Here is a 17,131-nt window from a genome sequence, read left to right as displayed (position 1 = left end):
GGGGGTTGAGGAATGTTCAGGGGGCCTCAGGTTTCTGTTGAAAAGACCAAGTTAGTGGTGTTTGCCAGGGAAAAGGAGTGAACACATGAGCAAGGCTGAGAAAACATGTTGTTTCTAGCTGTGTGATGAAACTATGGAACAGGATAAAGAATGAATGTCCAAAAATGGTGTTTACAGAAAATGGCATCAGAAATCAGAGCAGATCCATTATTTGAATTCTAGGACAGATCAGATATCAAGGTCAGATTCATGTGGGGGGCAGCTCACAGTGGAGAGGAATGAAGAAGCCCTTTGTGTGAGCGAATATCCAAAACATTGGAATGGGGCTCCAGCCACAGTGGGAGGGATGAAAGCAGTGGAAACAGAAGGGAACAATTGTTGGTAACTAGGTTAAGATTAGGGCACAAGGTTAAACGGGACAATGAATTTAGTCGGAAACGTGGGTCAGGTTAACGTGGAGATTAGGAATCACCACAGGTTTAAAATAAGCAGGGAAAAATCAGGGATGAATTAAAGAAATGTGAGATTACAGATTACAAAATATACTAAGGAATTAAGAAGCATAAAGCCTTGTTTCAGTTTTTAGTGGTGAAGTTTGGAGAATCTAGACGGGGGTGGACATCGAGGATGAGCTAGGTTCCCGCTCCAGCCCAGTAGGTGGCGGTAATGCAACGTCTTCGGGTAGAGGCCACCGACAGAGAGGAGAAGAAGAAGAATACAACGAAGAAGAAGATAACGACGACGACGAAGAAGAAGACAACGAAGAAGAAGATAACGACGAAGAAGAAAGTGGCTTCACCATCATTCCCGTTTGGTAAGTGAATTAATTGAACCATCACAACCGATTAAAATGTTAATAAAAGTGTTCTGCATTATCTGAAGCGGCTGAGCGAGTTTCGTTGGATTGGAATGGTTAAGGAAGCCTTTATGTTTATAAATGCTCGTGTTTGTTAGGTCTGTTTATTGATTAGCTAATGAATCATCTGCCATTTAATCACATTTATTTGCATTTGATAAAGGTGTTTGAACCGGAGCGTCATGGTGTCGTTCCCAACTACAATGACGGAGGAAGAGGAGGCTCTGCAGAAAAAATATGCTAAACTTAAGAAAAAGGTAAGGCATGATCGAAAGTTAGATTTTGTTGGTAACCGAGGACAGATGTGCAATAATTGGTGGTGGCAGATGTTGAGTTCTCAGCCATGTGTTGCATGAGGCCAGAGCTGATCACTAAGATAGGGTTAGGTTAGGTGATTACCAAGTTATCTAGCAGTATGTATTTCACCCTCCACCGTTTTCACTTCCCTTTCAGAAAAAGGCCCTTCTTGCATTGAAGAAGCAGAGTTCAACCACTCAGACTAACCAGAGTGGTTTGAAACGGAGTAAGAGCTCTTCAATTAGCCTTTTAATTAATTTGTGTGGTGTTTTCATTATCCGGGATTCGACCATCTCACGTCCTAATTAGCTCTTACTAGGTCTGTTTAAAGCACATTGATGAAGCATATTTTTTAAATATTATGGGTTGGGGACCTACAATTAAATGAATTCTAAATATCAGAGTTTCAGGAGGAGCAACGATTAAATGGTAATTGTATTTATCCATTTTATCCTCCATGGCAGCGTTGTCCGACCAGCCTGTCGTTGACACTGCGATGGCGACCGAACAGGCAAAGATGCTGATCAAGTCGGGCGCCATCAGCGCCATTAAATCGGAGAACAAGAATTCAGGCTTTAAACGCTCTCGAATGCTGGAAATCAAACTCAAGGTGCGCTGTGCTACCTGGTGGATCATTTCCTTTTCTTTTTACTTGTTTTAAATGAAATCTTATCAAACCCAGGACCCTGAAAAAGGCCCAGTTCCGGCTTTTCTACCGTTCCAAAGGAGCGTCTCTGCAGATGATGAGCCAGAGGTACACAACAACACAACAAACCGTATTTACGGAGGATAGTAACCGGTTCCTTCACCGTTCTAAATGATCACAAAAGCTCTGTTGTTGCTAGGATAAAATCAGGTGTGATTTGTGTCTTTTGCCAAATGTGTTTTTTCCTTTTTAGATCTTCTGATGTTCGTGTTTGTGACAGAAATATGCATTTTGATCCTCTTGTTACCCTCTGTTTTTCTCTCAGTCTGCAAAAAGAGTGCACCGAAAATCATTGTATGAAAGGTAAAGTCCAAAGTGTGTCATCCTAAGGAAACGGGCTGCTGCCTAAACTGACATCATGGCCCCTGATTGCAGCTTTGTGAGTTCAAGTGACCGCTACAGAGACGAGGACGATGGAGGCGGCATGTCGTCCAGCCGTGAAATGGACCGAGAACGAGAGCGCGACAGAGACCTGGACAGGGAGCGGGACAGAGAGCGGGACAGGGACAGAGAGAGAGACAGAGGCAGAGAGAGAGACAGGGATCGGGACAGAGAGAGAGACAGGGACCGAAGCAGAGAACGAGAGCGAGACAGAGATCGGGACAGGGACAGAGACGGACCGTTCAGACGTGAGTATGAGTTTTATACAAGAGAAAAAGAGTCATTTCAAATCAAAGGGATTTTTACTGCCCCGGGGGGGCGCTGCTACACACCAGACATCTTTGTTGAGACACGGCAGGCCGAGGAGACGTTGAGCTTCCCGACTCCGTCTCACTTTTAGGGTCGGACTCGTACCCTGAGAGGCGGGGAGTGAGGAAGGGCAACACGGTGTACGTTTATGGCTCCGGGCTCACCGAGGACAGCCTGCGCTCTGCCTTCTCCCAGCATGGAAACATCATCGACCTCTCCATGGACAACCCACGCAAGTAAGGAGCCAGTCAGGCCTCGCAACTCCCGCCTTCCCTCCACCTACTCTGATGGTTTTCCATCTCTTTTTGTAGTTGTGCATTCATTACATTTGAGAAGATGGAGTCTGCAGACCAAGCTGTAGCGGAGGTCAGTGTGGCGCCCGTTTGCTAAAGTCAGACCTGATTGGCCTGTGAGGAATAGCTGAGCACCTTGAGCTGTTTTCTCCCCCCACAGCTGAATGGAAGCACAGTGGGAGACGTTTACATCAAAGTCAGTATTGCCAGGAAACAGCCCATGTTGGATGCTGCCACTGGCAAATCAGTGTGGGCCTCACTGGGTAGATACTCCTCCCAACTCCTGCTTTCACCCTGTCGGGACGCCAATAACCTTCCCCATGTCTCTGTCCTTCCACAGCGGTCCAGAACAGCACTAAAGGATCCTATCGGGACAAGAGGAATCAAGTTGTGTACAATGAGGATTTGTTTTGATTGAAACCAGTTTTGCCATTGCATTTTTTCATGTTTTTAATGATATGCAGTAGCTTCTCCTGCTGCAGTTCCTGTAAGTTCCAACATTGCACACACCAACGTTCCTAAAGGATTTACAGAACAGTCAGAGTTGACACTTGCTGTAATCTAAACGTGGTTCCAATAAGTGAGAATAAACTGCTTAAGTAGACTTTAAACTGGTGTCCCAGTTGGAAACATTTATCTGAGTGGACTGAAGTAAGTCCGACCTTCTCTCAGGTGCAGTAACGTTTGACCGACCCAGCCTGGTGCCCTCAGGTCTCCCGCAGTCCAATGAGCCCCGGTTCAGAACAGCCGTGTGGACGCGTAGAACCCTTAATATCTCAGACCTGAGCCGTACAGCAGGAGATACTTCAAGAGTTCCAACAGTCCTTTACCATTGATTCTGAAAGTCTAGTGGTCCAATGATCTATCACTAGCAATGGAAACACCCGGGGGGGGGGGGGGCTTCGTGGTTTATGCCAGAGCTGGAGGATCCTGCCCCCCCTCCTGGATTCCTTTTCCTCTCTCCTGTTCCTGTTGCTCATACAGGAAGTTCTGCGCTGTCGTTTTCCCGTGCAGTTCCTTCAGGTGTCGCCGTAATGCGGGTTTGTGTGCGAAGCGTGCGTGGCAGTACGCACAATGGTGTGGCCGCTCGCCACTGTGGAGGTTCATGTGATCGATGAGGGTGGATTTTTGAGTGAAGGTCTTGTAGCAAAGAGGGCACTGGTGGCATTTGCCAGCACCTCTGTGCACGGCCATGTGTCGCGTCAGGTTAGCAGAGTGGTGGAACTGTTTAGCGCAGCACGGGCAGGAGTACAGGGGGTGAGCGGTGCAGGTGTGGACCGTTAACGCCTGGACTGAAGGGAACGTCATGCCACATTGCTCACAGATTACTGGTCCAGCTACACTGGAGGTGGAGCCCACCACCGCCACAGACTCGTCCACTCCCTGGTGTGCAGCCCCCCCTGAACTGCCCTCACAGGCTCCGCCACTGGGGTCCTCCATGCAATACTGTGTCAAACTGCTGGCAGATGTTGAGGAAGCCTTTTCTCCTTCACTCTCCCCAAGGGCCGTGTCTAAATGTGGAAAATCGGTCGGCATCAGACCCCCCGCCTTTAGCCCCTCTTGAATGTAGTCCATCCCAAAAGCCCCTCCCATCCCTGCAGCAGCCAGATACCATAGGTCCTGATGGCGGTCCGTCTCAGCAGCTCGTTTCTCCTGCAGCGAAGGCAACCTTCTCCTCTTGAAGCCCCGCCCCCTCCCCTTGCCTGTTCCCCGAACTCTTGGAACACCACTATCATCATCTGCTAGATTTAGGTTGCATTCCCTGTCTGTGGCGCCGCCCGTCTCTGGACAAAACGCCTCATGAGGAACATCCGAGGATTCCTCCTCAGTTCTTTTTGCTGCTTCTTTAGGGATGTAAACACTAAACTTCTCATACTCTTCCTGTTGGGTCTCCTCTCCATCATCTGATACATTTACCTGGAAGAAAAGGGAACAACCAGTAAAGCCGTCCTTTAGTTTACTTAGAAACTGGATGATCAAACCAGCAACAACCTTTCAATTATACGCCATCATTGATACAACTGTTATCACTACTATCATTTCCATAGCAACATGCTACGCCCATACCAGCACTGACCTTACTATAACTAGCAGTTTTATCCAAACAAACCTTAATATACTGCTCATCCAATAAGGTTTGGTCATCTTGGTGCACACGGTCCTGCGTACACACGTCAGCACTGTTCTCTGCCGGGGGTGAACGGGGACTGTGTGGCTGCGCGGGGGCGAGTTCGTGTGTGGAGGCAGACTGGCGACTCCTACCGACAGTTAAAGGCTGACACGGGTGGTCGCCCGAAGTCACCTACAGAAGCAAAGATGGAGATTCAGCCATTGCTAAAATATTAAGAAACTGGCAAAAAAAAGACGGTATAAGACATGATGGATGTTTTCTACTCCCCAATGTCTCAACCTAAGGAAACCATTTAAAGGGCATGGCGGGCACCACTGGCCTTGGATAGACTTGGGTTCTTTAGCTGCATTATCTTCCTCAGGGCTCCACGGCAACACTCCACTATATAATCCATCTGCAGGTAACTAGCAGCGGTGAGGTAGTTGACGATCTCCTCCGAGTTAAACTGCAAGCTGCCGGTGTAGCAGGACTTGAGGAGGTCGCACAACACGGTGGAGCTGTAGAGCACCGACACCTGTACGACATCAAGAGAAAAGCCTTAATGCATCACAGTGCTGCTCACAGTCCCAAATTATGTGAGTTGACTCATGTTTACCTGGAGATTGGGGGAGGGATTGAGGAGGAACTGGTCACGCAAAAATGGCGAGCAGGCAGCAAGCACCACCTTATGGCCCTTGAAGGTCTGCTTGTTGCTGGCTACAATGGTGATGTCACAGAAGTGTTTGCTGCACCTCAGTGAATTCATGTGTTCCAGCGCTGTGTCCCCATGGCCCGGCAACCGGAAACACAGCGTCTCCATCCTAAAACAGCCGGAAGGGACTCATGGGAAAATACTGAAGACTTCAGGGAGCAAAACAGCAAAATGGAATTAAATAAATGACAGATCGTCTACAGACGTTTACCAAGTAACGCAAAGGCTTTGTCCTCTATCTACTTTGAATGTATATTGTATTTATTTTCTATCTAAATTTGTGTTTGATAGGAGACAAACGCCATTGCAGACGTGTCCAGGGCTGAAACATGCTGAGTGGGTTCAACGTATTGTTTTCCTCATAATGCCGTTTTCCATTCACATTGTGACAATATTTTAATTACGTAAAGATATCGCTACGTGGATAATGATTGAAACAGAAGTAATATAGTCTCAACTTGTCATTAAAAGGCCGACACTAATAATGACGCGTTAGCTGCTTTACGATGACAGCTAGTTAGCCGCTAGCTTCGCCGTTAGCCGGTGCTAATGGCTAAGAGTAACGGTCGAACTTGGGTGCTACTCACCTCCACCTTCTCCCGTCCAGATGACGGTTAATGCCCTGCCGGCGGATCCCAAGACGGTGTAAATGTTGCCTTTCTTAAGAGGCCACTTTCCAAACTGCGGACTTTAAACCGTTGGTGCGGCGAATTCCTGCTCCACGTTAGCTCCGTCACAGGGGGAGGAGTTAACAAGCACGCGGACTCTGCGTGGGGCGGGGTCAGAGGCGGGGCGGGGCCAGCGGCGGGGCGGGGCCAGCGGCGGGGCGGGGGCGGGGCGTCACTCGTGACGCGCCACGTTTGCTGCAGGACGTCGGAAACATGTCGGCGTTGGAGACAACGACAAAGGTAGCGAACTCCGATCAACGCTAACGGAATTCACCTCCGTTTAATGACCTGTTAACTCAACCTGGTGAAGCTAACCGACACAGCTGTCCTCTAGTTACAAATGCTGCCGTTTGGTAGCTTGAAATCAGTGTTTTGTAGCGAATGCTAGTCGGTTAGCCACTTTAGCATTTTTTGGAACTAAGTTGCTTCTGTCCAGTCTTAACTGTTTTTGCATCTGCTTAGTTAATTAATTAATTGATTGATTAATTCGAATGCACACATCGTTGCACGTTGTTCTATCACGTCCTTGGATGTTTGCATCATCCTGCTACAATGGAACCAACATCTTTTTCCTGTTTTCATGCAGTCAAACAGGCTCAGATTCCGGCACCTTTACTCCTGTTAGAATAAATGGGTCCGGATGAGCCAGGCCTCATATATATATACACACACACACAGATCTGTGGCCTAAATTACTTAATTTTGCACTCTTACGCTCATTTCACACCATTTATTAATGAAAAGGTTTAAAAGATTAAATTGGAGTTGCGTTGAGTTCTTCCCCTGCGTTCACGTCTCACACTGAGGGAACTATTTTATTCTGCCGTTTCTCTACCAGGAGCCTCCTGAAGCAAATGACACAGAACCGTCAGAAGCGTCTTCACGTGGCGGCCCAACAACGGAAGGTTTGCTCGTTCCTCCTGATCTTTCACACATAAATTAGCAGAAACCTGAGAGTAACAGAGAACATTGAACCTCCAGATGCAGCATCCACCTCGACCGCCATCAAGATGGAGTCAGCGGCCGACTCACCATCGGTTTCACCCCAGAAACCCGTCAAAGACTCAGTCGGACAAGAAGGAGACAAGTTGTCACCTGCGTCCACCCTCAACAAACCCCCAGGTGAGACTCTGACCCAGCTATGGAGGCCAGCAGTGAGGTCATTCAGAGGTCAGAGTAGAGGAGGTAGATCACCCAGACCCAGAGGACGCCAGAGGACTGGGAGAGAGTCCACGGGGAGAACGTGCACAGGGATTGGAACCCAGCACCTTCTTGCTGTGTGGAAACAGTGCAACTGCATAGTTTGATCTCTAATCATGCAGCGCCACAATAATGATGCAGTGTAGTAGAACATGGAACATGTTGCCACAGTAACGGTGTCGGAGACCCTCCGATGCGTCTGCAAGCAGAGGGGCGACAGTCATAGAGCACATGAGCACATGCTAACGCTACCCAGTACTGTCGCTGCATGTAGCGCCAGGCTGGTGTGGACACACTCGCTCACATCACAGTTGGAGCACAATGATATTTTTCTTCTTGCAGGTTATGCAGCAAAGTCGCTTCCATCCACATCCTCCTCTTCGCTGTCTTCCTCTCCTACATCTATAACTTTGTCCCCTGGAAGAGCAAAGATGAGTCTTTCTGGGCCTGCGGGCAGCAAACCCATCCCACCAAGTCCTTTCTCAACCTCCTCCTGTGGAACGGCCTCCCCGTCTCCCTCTGTGTCTCCTGCACCTCATAAGATCCACCGTGCTCGGAAGACCATGAACAGACCTCCACCTGGGCAGGTGAGGAGCCTCGGAGGCCGTTGGCCAATGTTGGTTTAAAAAGAAAGTAAAGCAACAACGGTTCTGGTGCCGTGGTGGTTAGAATCTAAAGCTAAAGACAGAGACAGTGAAGGGACGGAGGTCTTTTTGTCCCGCCGTGTCGATCACTTGTGTCACCGTTGTCGTCCACAGATGAGCCACGTTGTGGCCCCATTGGGATCTGCTGGCACGGAAACTCGTGAGTGGCCATCGATGAACTCTTCCGTATCAGGTCTGTTGAAACGGGCGACACGTTAGAAATGTGTAATGTTCTGTCTCGTCTTCCTCCCGTGCTTCCAAAAGTTGCCAAAAGGAGAAAATTGCAGAGCTTAAACGCAAAATCCGAGAAGTCTGCAGAGAACGTTGAAAATGTGGTAAGATTCTGTTCCTGTTGGGGAGAAAGTCTGTGAACCTTTTGGAATTGAGTGGTTTTATGATTGATCTCTCATCTTTGCTAACGCGTGCGTTGATGCGCTGCAGCTTCAGAAGGACACGTGGACACATGGTTGTGGTGGACGGGACGTCCCCCTTCAGGCCAGCCTGGGATCAATGGGGGGGGGATGTGGGTGTTGCAACAGGACAAGCTTTTAAAAATGACCTTTTGTCTTATTGAAGGCAGTGCTCCCCAACGCCCGGGCCGTGGGCCGGTACTGGTCCGCGGGTCGTTTGGTGCCGCACAGAAAGAATAAATAACTTAAATTATTACTGTTTATTTATTATCCGAGTCTGAACAATATTTGAAGAGTGAGTGAATTCTTCAGAGTTGGCGCTGGCCGTATCGCTAAAGCTACGACGTAGAATCGGTCCTTCCTGCGACTAAAGACATCAGAGCGATGGCGGCGCTGCCTCGGTCGGCGCCATCGCCACCAGGTGGACCGGACATAAGCGACACGCCGGGTGTCCGGGCGGAAACGAGCTCAGCACTCGTTGCTTTAGCTCTGTGGTCACCTGTGTTTTTAGGGCTCATTATCTCAGTCAAACCTCCCACTCACATCATCAGATCTCATTTTATGACATCATCACGAAGAAAACCAGGAAATTCCACCCGTTTCACAGACTTTCTTCTATTTCCTCACATGGAATTCTCAAGTTTTGGTTGAACACATTGTGCATTAATTGTCGTCTTTGTTGTCTTTCATAAACAAGAGAGAAGCGTTCCACGCGAAAGCGGAGCCTGCCGGGGTCTCCGTGGAGACCAGTGGGAGCTCCGTGTCAAAGGAGGACGTCCAGAGTTCCAGTCCATCATTCCAAGATCCAGAAAAGGTCTGTGGCCTTACTCAGAGCTGCCCTGTGAACAGGAGCCTCTTTTCTGGGTTCACGTTCTTTCTGTTCTGGTGGTTCTAGTTGGACGACCGTGGACCAGGAGCGGGGCGGCCCAGTAAAGAGCTCGAGGGGCCGGTGGGCTTATCGGACCTCGTGAGTGCTGGGAGGAGTTTACTGCAGAACATCCTGAGCAGAACCCTTTTTGTTCTGTTCTTTTGGTTCCCCGTCTAGTAAACTCTCGTCAATGTTCTGAGTAATCCAGGCCAAAAGAAGCTTTTATCCAGCTTTTATCATTTGAATTCCCTTAATCCAAAGTTTTATTGTGAACATATTTACCTGTTAGCGTAACTCTGCGCGGGGGTCCATTTCCCTTTAACCCAGACCTGACTCCATTACAGAGAACCCAGTCTGGAACCCAGAGAGCCTCCCAGTGGAGACACGGCAGTGAGGAGCGCTCGTGGCTGCGGTCAGAACAGGACGGAGAGGGAAGCATCGCTGAGGCGGTGGAGACCATCGGAGGTGAGCCCCCCCCCCCCCCCGGTGATAAAACTACATTCAGAACCAATATGTTGAGCTCACCTCTGGTACCTGGACCAGCAATAGTGTCAGAAAGATGGTAAAATTCCTCCTTTACATTTGTAAGTATAGCTACAGATAGATTTTATTGTTAGTTATTGATTTTCAGCTGTTTAGCTGCATGTCTTAACGAGCCGTGGGTGTAATTGCTCGATGTTTCTGCTCAGCTGGAGGCACCAGCGAGTACACAGAGGTTCCTCTGAGTGCTCTGGACATCGCTGCTGCTGACAGCCTCACGCTTTCGCCCCAGAATGGTGAGTTTGCACCACCAGTCGCTGAACTGGTGACGTTACAGTGATGGCAGAACGCCGTCAGAGCCCTGCCGACGTACCCTTGAGCAAGGTACCAAAGGTCACAAAGGGCCCAGCCATGAGCTGGAGACTCATCCGGGGGGGGGGGGGGCAAATGATCCCGCCCTACTCTACATACATTTACACATTTTTAGTCCTGTTAGCATCAGAAAGCTTGTTTTCTCCTCTGCAGAGGGAAGTGACGGCGGAGACATGGACCGGCTGGAGGAGCTGCCCTTGTGCAGCTGCAGGATGGAGGCCCCCCAGGTGGACAGCACCAGCCAACCTGCCAGCAGAGCGTGCATGGCCACGGAGAGCATCAACGGCGCGGTTCGTCTCGGCTACGTCCAGCTGTGTTTGCTCAGTCGTCCACGTTGTTTGGCCTTGTTCACCGTTTGGAGCCTTTAGAAGAGCAGCAGCGTTTCATTTGGCAGCACCACATGTTTTTGCTCATAGATGTTGACAACTGCTAATTTTCTGTTCCGTTTCCGCTGTCAGCTGAGGGCTTGTACCAATCGGACGATTAAAGGAGAGACCATGCGGCCCTCCAGCCGGGTGCCTCTCATGGTGCTTTGCGAAGTCCACCGCTCGCATATGGTCCAACATCACTGCTGTCCCGGCTGCGGGTTCTTCTGCCTGGCTGTGAGAGGGCGATCCCCACCTATTGGTCCTATCCACAGTCCCTTCCTGCTTCATCTCCTCTCTCCTTGCAGGGCACGTTTCTTGAGTGCTGCCCAGACCAGCGCATCGCTCACCGCTTCCACCGGGGCTGCGTGACCGTCCTGGGCAGTGGTCGCAGCAGACCAAACGAGGGCGGCATGCTCTTCTGTCCCCACTGTGGGGAAGATGCCTCTGAGGCCCAAGAGGTCACCATCCCGTCCTTCCACTTGGCACCCTCATCCTCAGCCACCGTGGTCACCATGTCAGCCTCTTCCACGACCACCCCGTCCCTCCCATCCACTCCTACAGCGCTCTCACTCACAGCCTCAACGGGGGGGATGAAGGACGGCAAGATGCCTGAAAGACCCGTCAGGTGAAAGTGGATGATCAGCTTAATTCGATCATTTTAGATTGTATTTTCCTTAACTGCATTGCTATTTTCTGCCTTTCAGTGCACGGATGCGTAGTCACGGATTGGTAAGAGAGGAGGTGGAGCAGCAGCCTGTCGGCTCTGCTGCAAATGTGGAGACGCTCGTCCCAGCAGAGGAGGGAGTGGACAGCGTGGGACCGTCCCTGTGTTTGCCCAATGGAAAACCCATCAGCCCCAGCGCACTGCCCCCTGGCGCCAGCAGGGCAGCACTGCAGAAGGCAATCCTCACGCAGGAGAGTGAAAGGTTGGATGTTTGGATTCCATCTCCTCTTTTGTCCTTTCTGTTTCATTGAAGTTGAAGATTAGAAAACGGACACGGTCACATGTGCATCTGTGGGGCTGTTGCATCTCAAGCAAACTGCCTCTGAAGCCGTTTTCACAGGGTCTTTATCCAAGGCCACAGTTGGAAAATTGACCTGATGCTCTGTCAGGGGAGGCTGGAATGGAGACCAGCTCGGTGGGTGACCCAAAAGAGACGAGATCTTCATTTCAGGGTTATTTCTTGTTATTTTCCTCGCCTGCAGTTACGTTAGAAAGCAGAGTCTGCAGCTCCTGCACATGGACTCTGTCAGTTAGTTAGTTAGTTAGTTAGTTAGTTAGTTAGTTAGTTCTGTGGCCGTCGTCAGTCGTAGCGGCCGCTCACCCTCCAGCCTCCTGGATGCCTCTGTCGTCCCCTTGGATGTGAGCAGCTCCTAACGGGCCACCGCCCCCACAGCTGACAGCTACATCGCCCATGCAGCTCCGTCTCCGCGGGTGGTGTCACGCGCCGCTCTAGCAGGACTGTGCTCCATTAGGGCGCCAGGCGTCAGTAGGGATGGAGAAAGCAAAGTTAGGAATAACGGCAGGGGTGTGACCCCAGAATGACCCCAGAGCGCTCTGTCCCTCAGAATCCTCGTGTGCTCGTGAGACGGTTCTGGAGAAAATCCTCCTGGAAAGACGCTGGAAGCTGTTTTCCCCTTCAGGTCATTCAGGGGTCACAGGCGACATCGGCGGTCAGGGTCAGACCCTAACCCTCACAGGCGACATCAGCCTGAACATTCAGCGCTTCCTCACCGACTCTGGTGGCCTCTCTGGACTCATAGTTACATTTGCAACATCTTGTTTGATTTGCCAGGAAGAAGAAACTGAGGTTCCATCCCCGCCAGCTTTATCCAGCGGCAAAACAAGGAGAGACTCAGAGAGTCCTGCTGATGCTCAGTAAGTGTCTCCATAAGTACAGCTAAACTCAAAGTAAGAGGCGTGTGTTTAAACACTCCAAATGTTAACGAAGGCTTTTCAAGTCATGAAAGAAGGTCCAGCGGGAAGAACATTATTTTACAGAAAAGAGAATATTGGGCAGCGTTTTCATCCCAAACTGAAAACTGCTTCTGTGGTTGGAGACGAGCAGCTTCTTCCACCTGTGCACAGGTGTTCCAGCCCAGGGCGCCATCACATTTTTCCATGGATGTTAATTATGAGGTTAAACTCTGTTCACAGTTTTAAAAGCCCATCTGTCATATTTCTGTCAGCGTCCTGAGTAGCATATGTACAGTATGTTGGTGTGAGTCCTAAGGCCGTGTGTCCCTCACAGTGGAGAGCATCGACCCATCGTACCAGCCCGACGCTCAGAACAAGCGCTGCGCTCTTCACGCTGCGGCGCAGAGAGGCCTGCTCGACATTTGCTACATGCTGGTACAGGTGAGACCACACTTTGATGAGATGCACCCCCCATTGTGGGAAAGGCCTTGAAGGCGCTGACCTGGGGTCCAGGAGGCGTGGCCTCCCCGGTGGGACGCGGGTCCCCCAGGACTGGATTTGGGCACCCCCTCCTTAACCCAACCCAACCCTAACCCTAGGTGGTCTTATTTCCTGCCAGGCGGGGGCCAACGTGGATGCGCAGGACAAAGACCTCCGGACTCCTCTGGTGGAAGCCATCATCAACAACCACATCGAAGTGGCGCGATATCTGATCCAGAGTGGGGCCTGTGTCTACCACGTTGTGGGTGTCTGCACCTCCTTTAGACGCCAGTGTGAAGCCAAAGGCTTGTGGCGCTAATTCAGTCTCCCTGTCCTTGGTGTGAAGGAAGAAGATGGATATACTGGCCTCCATCATGCCGCCAAGTTGGGAAACCTCGAAATAGTGAATATGCTTCTGGAGACGGGGCAGGTTGACGTCAATGCACAGGTAAGGAAAGCTACAAATGTCCCTGAATCACGCTTTTCAGCTGTTTATGTCAGTCTCTTTCCTGCTCACAAGGCTTCTTTCTCACATGAGGAGGCAGGAACACACACGTAGTCCATCAGCACGGCTCAGTAAGGTGAATTCACTTCAAGTTTCTCTTGATATGTGTTGGTTGCAGGACAGCGGGGGCTGGACGCCAATCATCTGGGCTGCTGAGCACAAACACCTGGACGTGATAAAAGTGCTGCTCAACAGAGGAGCTGACGTCAACATCGCAGATAAAGTATGTGTCTAGTTGGACGCAAGGTGTGAAACGGCTTATTCGCTCTGCCAAAACAACACTTTGCTTTCCAATTATTTGTTCAGCCTTCATGGGGACTTTTTATGCCTTGCCGAAATGTAAGCCAACATTTTCTAAACAACTATTTTTGTCTTTTTTTTTTCAAATTTATTTTATTTATTTTTGAAGTAAACTTGGCAATGCAGATGTGTCATTTTGGCCACCAGGTGGCAGTAGGTTTAAGCACAATGAATGGTCATTTCTTTCATTTCAATCAAAGTCTTTCATGTAATTAACGGTTAATGTGTTGTGGATTGAGTCATAAATGATTTCCACCCTAATGAGTTTCATCATCTGCTGTTTTTCACTTTTCCCAGTTTGATACAGTCGTTGAAATGATTTCAGGCGTCATGTGGTGTCCTGTCTCCTGTAGGAGCTCAACGTGTGTCTCCACTGGGCGGCGTACGCGGGCAGCGTGGACATCGCCGAGCTGGTCTTGAACGCCGGCTGCTCTCTCAGCTCGGTCAACACGCACGGGGACACGCCGCTGCACATCGCCTCCAGGGAGGGCTACCTGGAGTGTGTGAGGTCAGTTTGGGTTTGAAGCTCCTCTCACTTCCCACTTGCTTTCTTCAGTTTGAAAGACAACAATTTTTCCAGGGAATAGATTTAAACATGGAATTTTGAAGTAAAATGAAGTTAATCAGAATTTGCTGTAGGTAACAAATTCATAAACTCTGGGTGATTCAATGATTGTGGGCTCTTCAGGTTGTTCCTCTCCAGAGGGGCCGACATCGACATCATGAACAGAGAAGGAGACACTCCTCTGAGCCTGGCCAGGCCCGACTCCCCGGTCTGGGTGGCCCTCCAAATCAACAGGAAGCTGCGGCGGGGGATCTCTAACCGGCTGCATCGCACCGAACGCATCATCTGCAGGTGGGTTAGAAAGGGGGCGGAGGTGGAGTTCTGCTTTGTTTCTGCCTGGAAATATCTGACTTCCTGTTCAGTGACATTGCGCAGGGGTACGAGAACGTGCCGATCCCCTGTGTGAACGCCGTGGACGAGGAAGGCTGCCCCTCGGACTACAAATACGTTTCAGAAAACTGTGAAACCTCTGCAATGAATATAGACCGAAATATTACACACTTACAGGTAAGTAAGTGTCCACATGTGCCAATGTCCATCCCATAATTCTGTTGAAAGCCTTTTATTCTTGTGGCTCGTTCGGTTGTGTAGCCTGGCTCCCGCTGACTGATTCTCCTTCCTGCAGCACTGCAGCTGCACTGACGACTGCTCCTCCAGCAACTGCCTGTGTGGCCAGCTGAGCATCCGCTGCTGGTACGACAAGGTCAGAACCTCCGGCAGCAGCACCAGAGACCAGAAACCCTAAACCCTGACCCTGACCCTAACCCTAACCCTGACCCTAACCCTGACCCTGACCCTAACCCTAAACCCTAACCCTGATCCTAACCCTGACCCTGACCCTAACCCTAACCCTGACCCTTTTTTAAATGTGTTCTCAGGACCAACGACTACTTCAAGAGTTCAACAAAATTGAACCTCCTCTCATATTTGAGTGCAACATGGCCTGCTCCTGCCACCGGGCCTGCAAGAACCGGGTGGTCCAGTCAGGCATCAGGTGAGAGCGCCAGTCTGAGCGCTGCAGCGCAGGTGCGGCGCAGGTGCGGCGCAGGCGCGGCGCAGGCGCGGCGCAGGTGCAGCGCAGGAAGGACCAAATGACCCCAAAGGGACTTTCTGCCCCTCAGGGTTCGTCTGCAGCTGTACAGGACGGAGAAGATGGGCTGGGGGGTGCGAGCTCTGCAGGACATCCCTCAGGGCAGCTTCATCTGCGAGTAAGAGGCCTCCGCCAGCAGCAGCTCAGGTGCACGTGCACGTGCACGTGCACGCCGCCATTGAGCCGTTTCTCTGCTGCCCTCAGGTACGTGGGAGAGCTGATCTCCGACGCCGAGGCCGACGTGAGGGAAGACGACTCCTACTTGTTTGATCTGGATAACAAGGTGAGCCTTTTGTTTACGGCTACGCGTTAACGAGGCCCTGGAGTTAACGAGTCGAACGCAGTGTTTAATGGATTCAAAGGAAACCAAGATGGAGGATAAATGAATCCTGGGACCATCGGTGGTGCTCGCCGTGTGCTCGCGGCCCAAGGTCACAGCAGTGACGGGTTCTAACCTGGATACATTCTGTCCTCTCTAGGACGGGGAAGTGTATTGCATCGACGCCCGCTACTATGGCAACATCAGCCGCTTCATCAACCACCTGTGTGACCCCAACCTGATCCCCGTGCGCGTGTTCATGCTGCACCAGGACCTGAGGTTCCCTCGCATCGCCTTCTTCAGCTCCAGAGACATCCTGAGCGGACAAGAGCTGGGGTAACGGCTTCACGCCATCCTCCGCACGTCCCAAATGCTGCTGCACGCTTTTCACCGCCTTCGCCTCCTGTCTTAGCTTTGACTACGGCGACCGCTTCTGGGACATCAAAAGCAAGTACTTCACCTGTCAGTGCGGCTCGGAAAAGTGCAAGCACTCGGCCGAGGCCATCGCCCTGGAGCAGAGCCGGCTCGCTCGACTGGAGGCGTGTCCCGAATCCGGAGGCGACTGTGCCGTGACCGTGGTGGGAAACGCCTGAATATTCCCATCGCTGGCGACGTGATGAGTCTCTCAAACGCGTTTCAGCATTTTAGAACAGATATCGGATGCTTATTCCATCAGTTGGTTTTAACAGAATAACAGTTTAACATTTATTATTGTCATACCATTGTTCTGCTAACACACACACACACACACACACACGTTGTCCATGTTTAACCACACGTTTTCTTTCCTTTTCTATGTATGTTTGTTGTATTTTATGTAATAAATTGGCTCACGTGTCAGTTTTTGTGTGTCCAATGTGACCATTGTGTTTCTGAATTGAAGTTCACCGCCTATTAAAATGATCTTTTGTGGGAGTTAAGGGTTGGAACTTCAATAACATCGCCTGTTTACTTTTGCTGGTTAGTAAAGTAAACCAGTAAAGGGCAGCACCTGATGCTGGAGCAACCAGTTGGATCCAGTCTGATGAAATAAAACGAAGATGAGCCGCTCTTCCATCAATTCCTGGAACATAATGAAGTTAAACATGTAAAAGTGAACTGATGTAAACTATCAAGAGTTAGAAACGGCCCTTCATGCTGCATATTCACCCAAGTCTGAGGCGTCTGGCTTCGTGTTGTTAAAGCATAAAACTCGCAGTAACACGCGTGTTTCGGGTTTCTGAAGTGTGTCGCGAGTGACTCCTCCTGTCTGTGAAGGAGCTTTGTTAGAAGGTGCGCAT

General features: G+C 50.3%; 3 protein-coding genes across 10 annotated transcripts; 2 read left to right on the top strand and 1 right to left on the bottom strand.

The window, feature by feature from the left end:
- Window positions 1-679: 679 nt before the first annotated feature.
- Window positions 680-3,453, top strand: nelfe (negative elongation factor complex member E). 2 transcript variants are annotated; one of them, XM_057020852.1, is made up of 11 exons: window positions 680-814; window positions 1,020-1,113; window positions 1,310-1,379; window positions 1,618-1,763; window positions 1,836-1,907; window positions 2,125-2,162; window positions 2,235-2,488; window positions 2,641-2,785; window positions 2,861-2,915; window positions 3,003-3,105; window positions 3,183-3,453. In XM_057020852.1, exons 2-11 carry the CDS (start codon window positions 1,039-1,041, stop codon window positions 3,254-3,256), a joined length of 1,032 nt encoding a protein of 343 aa, XP_056876832.1. In that variant the 5' UTR covers window positions 680-814; window positions 1,020-1,038; the 3' UTR covers window positions 3,257-3,453. The 2 variants fall into 2 exon arrangements, with proteins under 2 accessions (XP_056876832.1, XP_056876833.1); XM_057020853.1 differs by lacking the exon at window positions 680-814 and adding an exon at window positions 890-912.
- On the bottom strand, window positions 3,275-6,406 carry LOC130518335 (zinc finger and BTB domain-containing protein 12-like). 3 transcript variants are annotated; one of them, XM_057020850.1, is made up of 5 exons: window positions 6,252-6,406; window positions 5,569-5,813; window positions 5,293-5,487; window positions 4,953-5,144; window positions 3,275-4,759 (listed from the first exon to the last, which is right to left on the bottom strand). In XM_057020850.1, the coding sequence occupies exons 2-5, from the start codon at window positions 5,770-5,772 to the stop codon at window positions 3,752-3,754; spliced, it is 1,599 nt and encodes a 532-aa protein (XP_056876830.1). In that variant the 5' UTR covers window positions 5,773-5,813; window positions 6,252-6,406; the 3' UTR covers window positions 3,275-3,751. The 3 variants fall into 3 exon arrangements, with proteins under 3 accessions (XP_056876830.1, XP_056876828.1, XP_056876829.1); XM_057020848.1 differs by having other exon boundaries at window positions 5,569-5,806; XM_057020849.1 differs by having other exon boundaries at window positions 5,569-5,773.
- A 97-nt stretch (window positions 6,407-6,503) lies between these two features.
- Window positions 6,504-16,691, top strand: ehmt2 (euchromatic histone-lysine N-methyltransferase 2). 5 transcript variants are annotated; one of them, XM_057020838.1, is made up of 30 exons: window positions 6,504-6,572; window positions 7,171-7,237; window positions 7,314-7,454; window positions 7,875-8,119; window positions 8,291-8,336; window positions 8,441-8,511; window positions 9,284-9,400; window positions 9,482-9,553; window positions 9,799-9,919; window positions 10,144-10,230; window positions 10,460-10,596; window positions 10,765-10,908; window positions 10,980-11,299; window positions 11,379-11,600; window positions 12,471-12,553; window positions 12,927-13,033; window positions 13,212-13,334; window positions 13,419-13,520; window positions 13,593-13,613; window positions 13,696-13,800; window positions 13,884-13,916; window positions 14,231-14,385; window positions 14,566-14,733; window positions 14,805-14,949; window positions 15,068-15,145; window positions 15,321-15,436; window positions 15,564-15,650; window positions 15,737-15,815; window positions 16,012-16,187; window positions 16,264-16,691. In XM_057020838.1, exons 1-30 carry the CDS (start codon window positions 6,546-6,548, stop codon window positions 16,442-16,444), a joined length of 3,576 nt encoding a protein of 1,191 aa, XP_056876818.1. In that variant the 5' UTR covers window positions 6,504-6,545; the 3' UTR covers window positions 16,445-16,691. The 5 variants fall into 5 exon arrangements, with proteins under 5 accessions (XP_056876818.1, XP_056876819.1, XP_056876820.1 ...); XM_057020839.1 differs by lacking the exon at window positions 13,593-13,613; XM_057020840.1 differs by lacking the exon at window positions 13,884-13,916.
- The last annotated feature ends 440 nt before the right edge of the window (window positions 16,692-17,131 follow it).

Source organism: Takifugu flavidus, chromosome 21 (genome assembly GCF_003711565.1).
Source record: "Takifugu flavidus isolate HTHZ2018 chromosome 21, ASM371156v2, whole genome shotgun sequence".
NCBI classification, from domain to species: domain Eukaryota; kingdom Metazoa; phylum Chordata; class Actinopteri; order Tetraodontiformes; family Tetraodontidae; genus Takifugu; species Takifugu flavidus.
The sequence above is the reverse complement of the archived record's forward strand: the minus strand, read 5'-3'. Positions and strand labels throughout refer to the sequence as shown.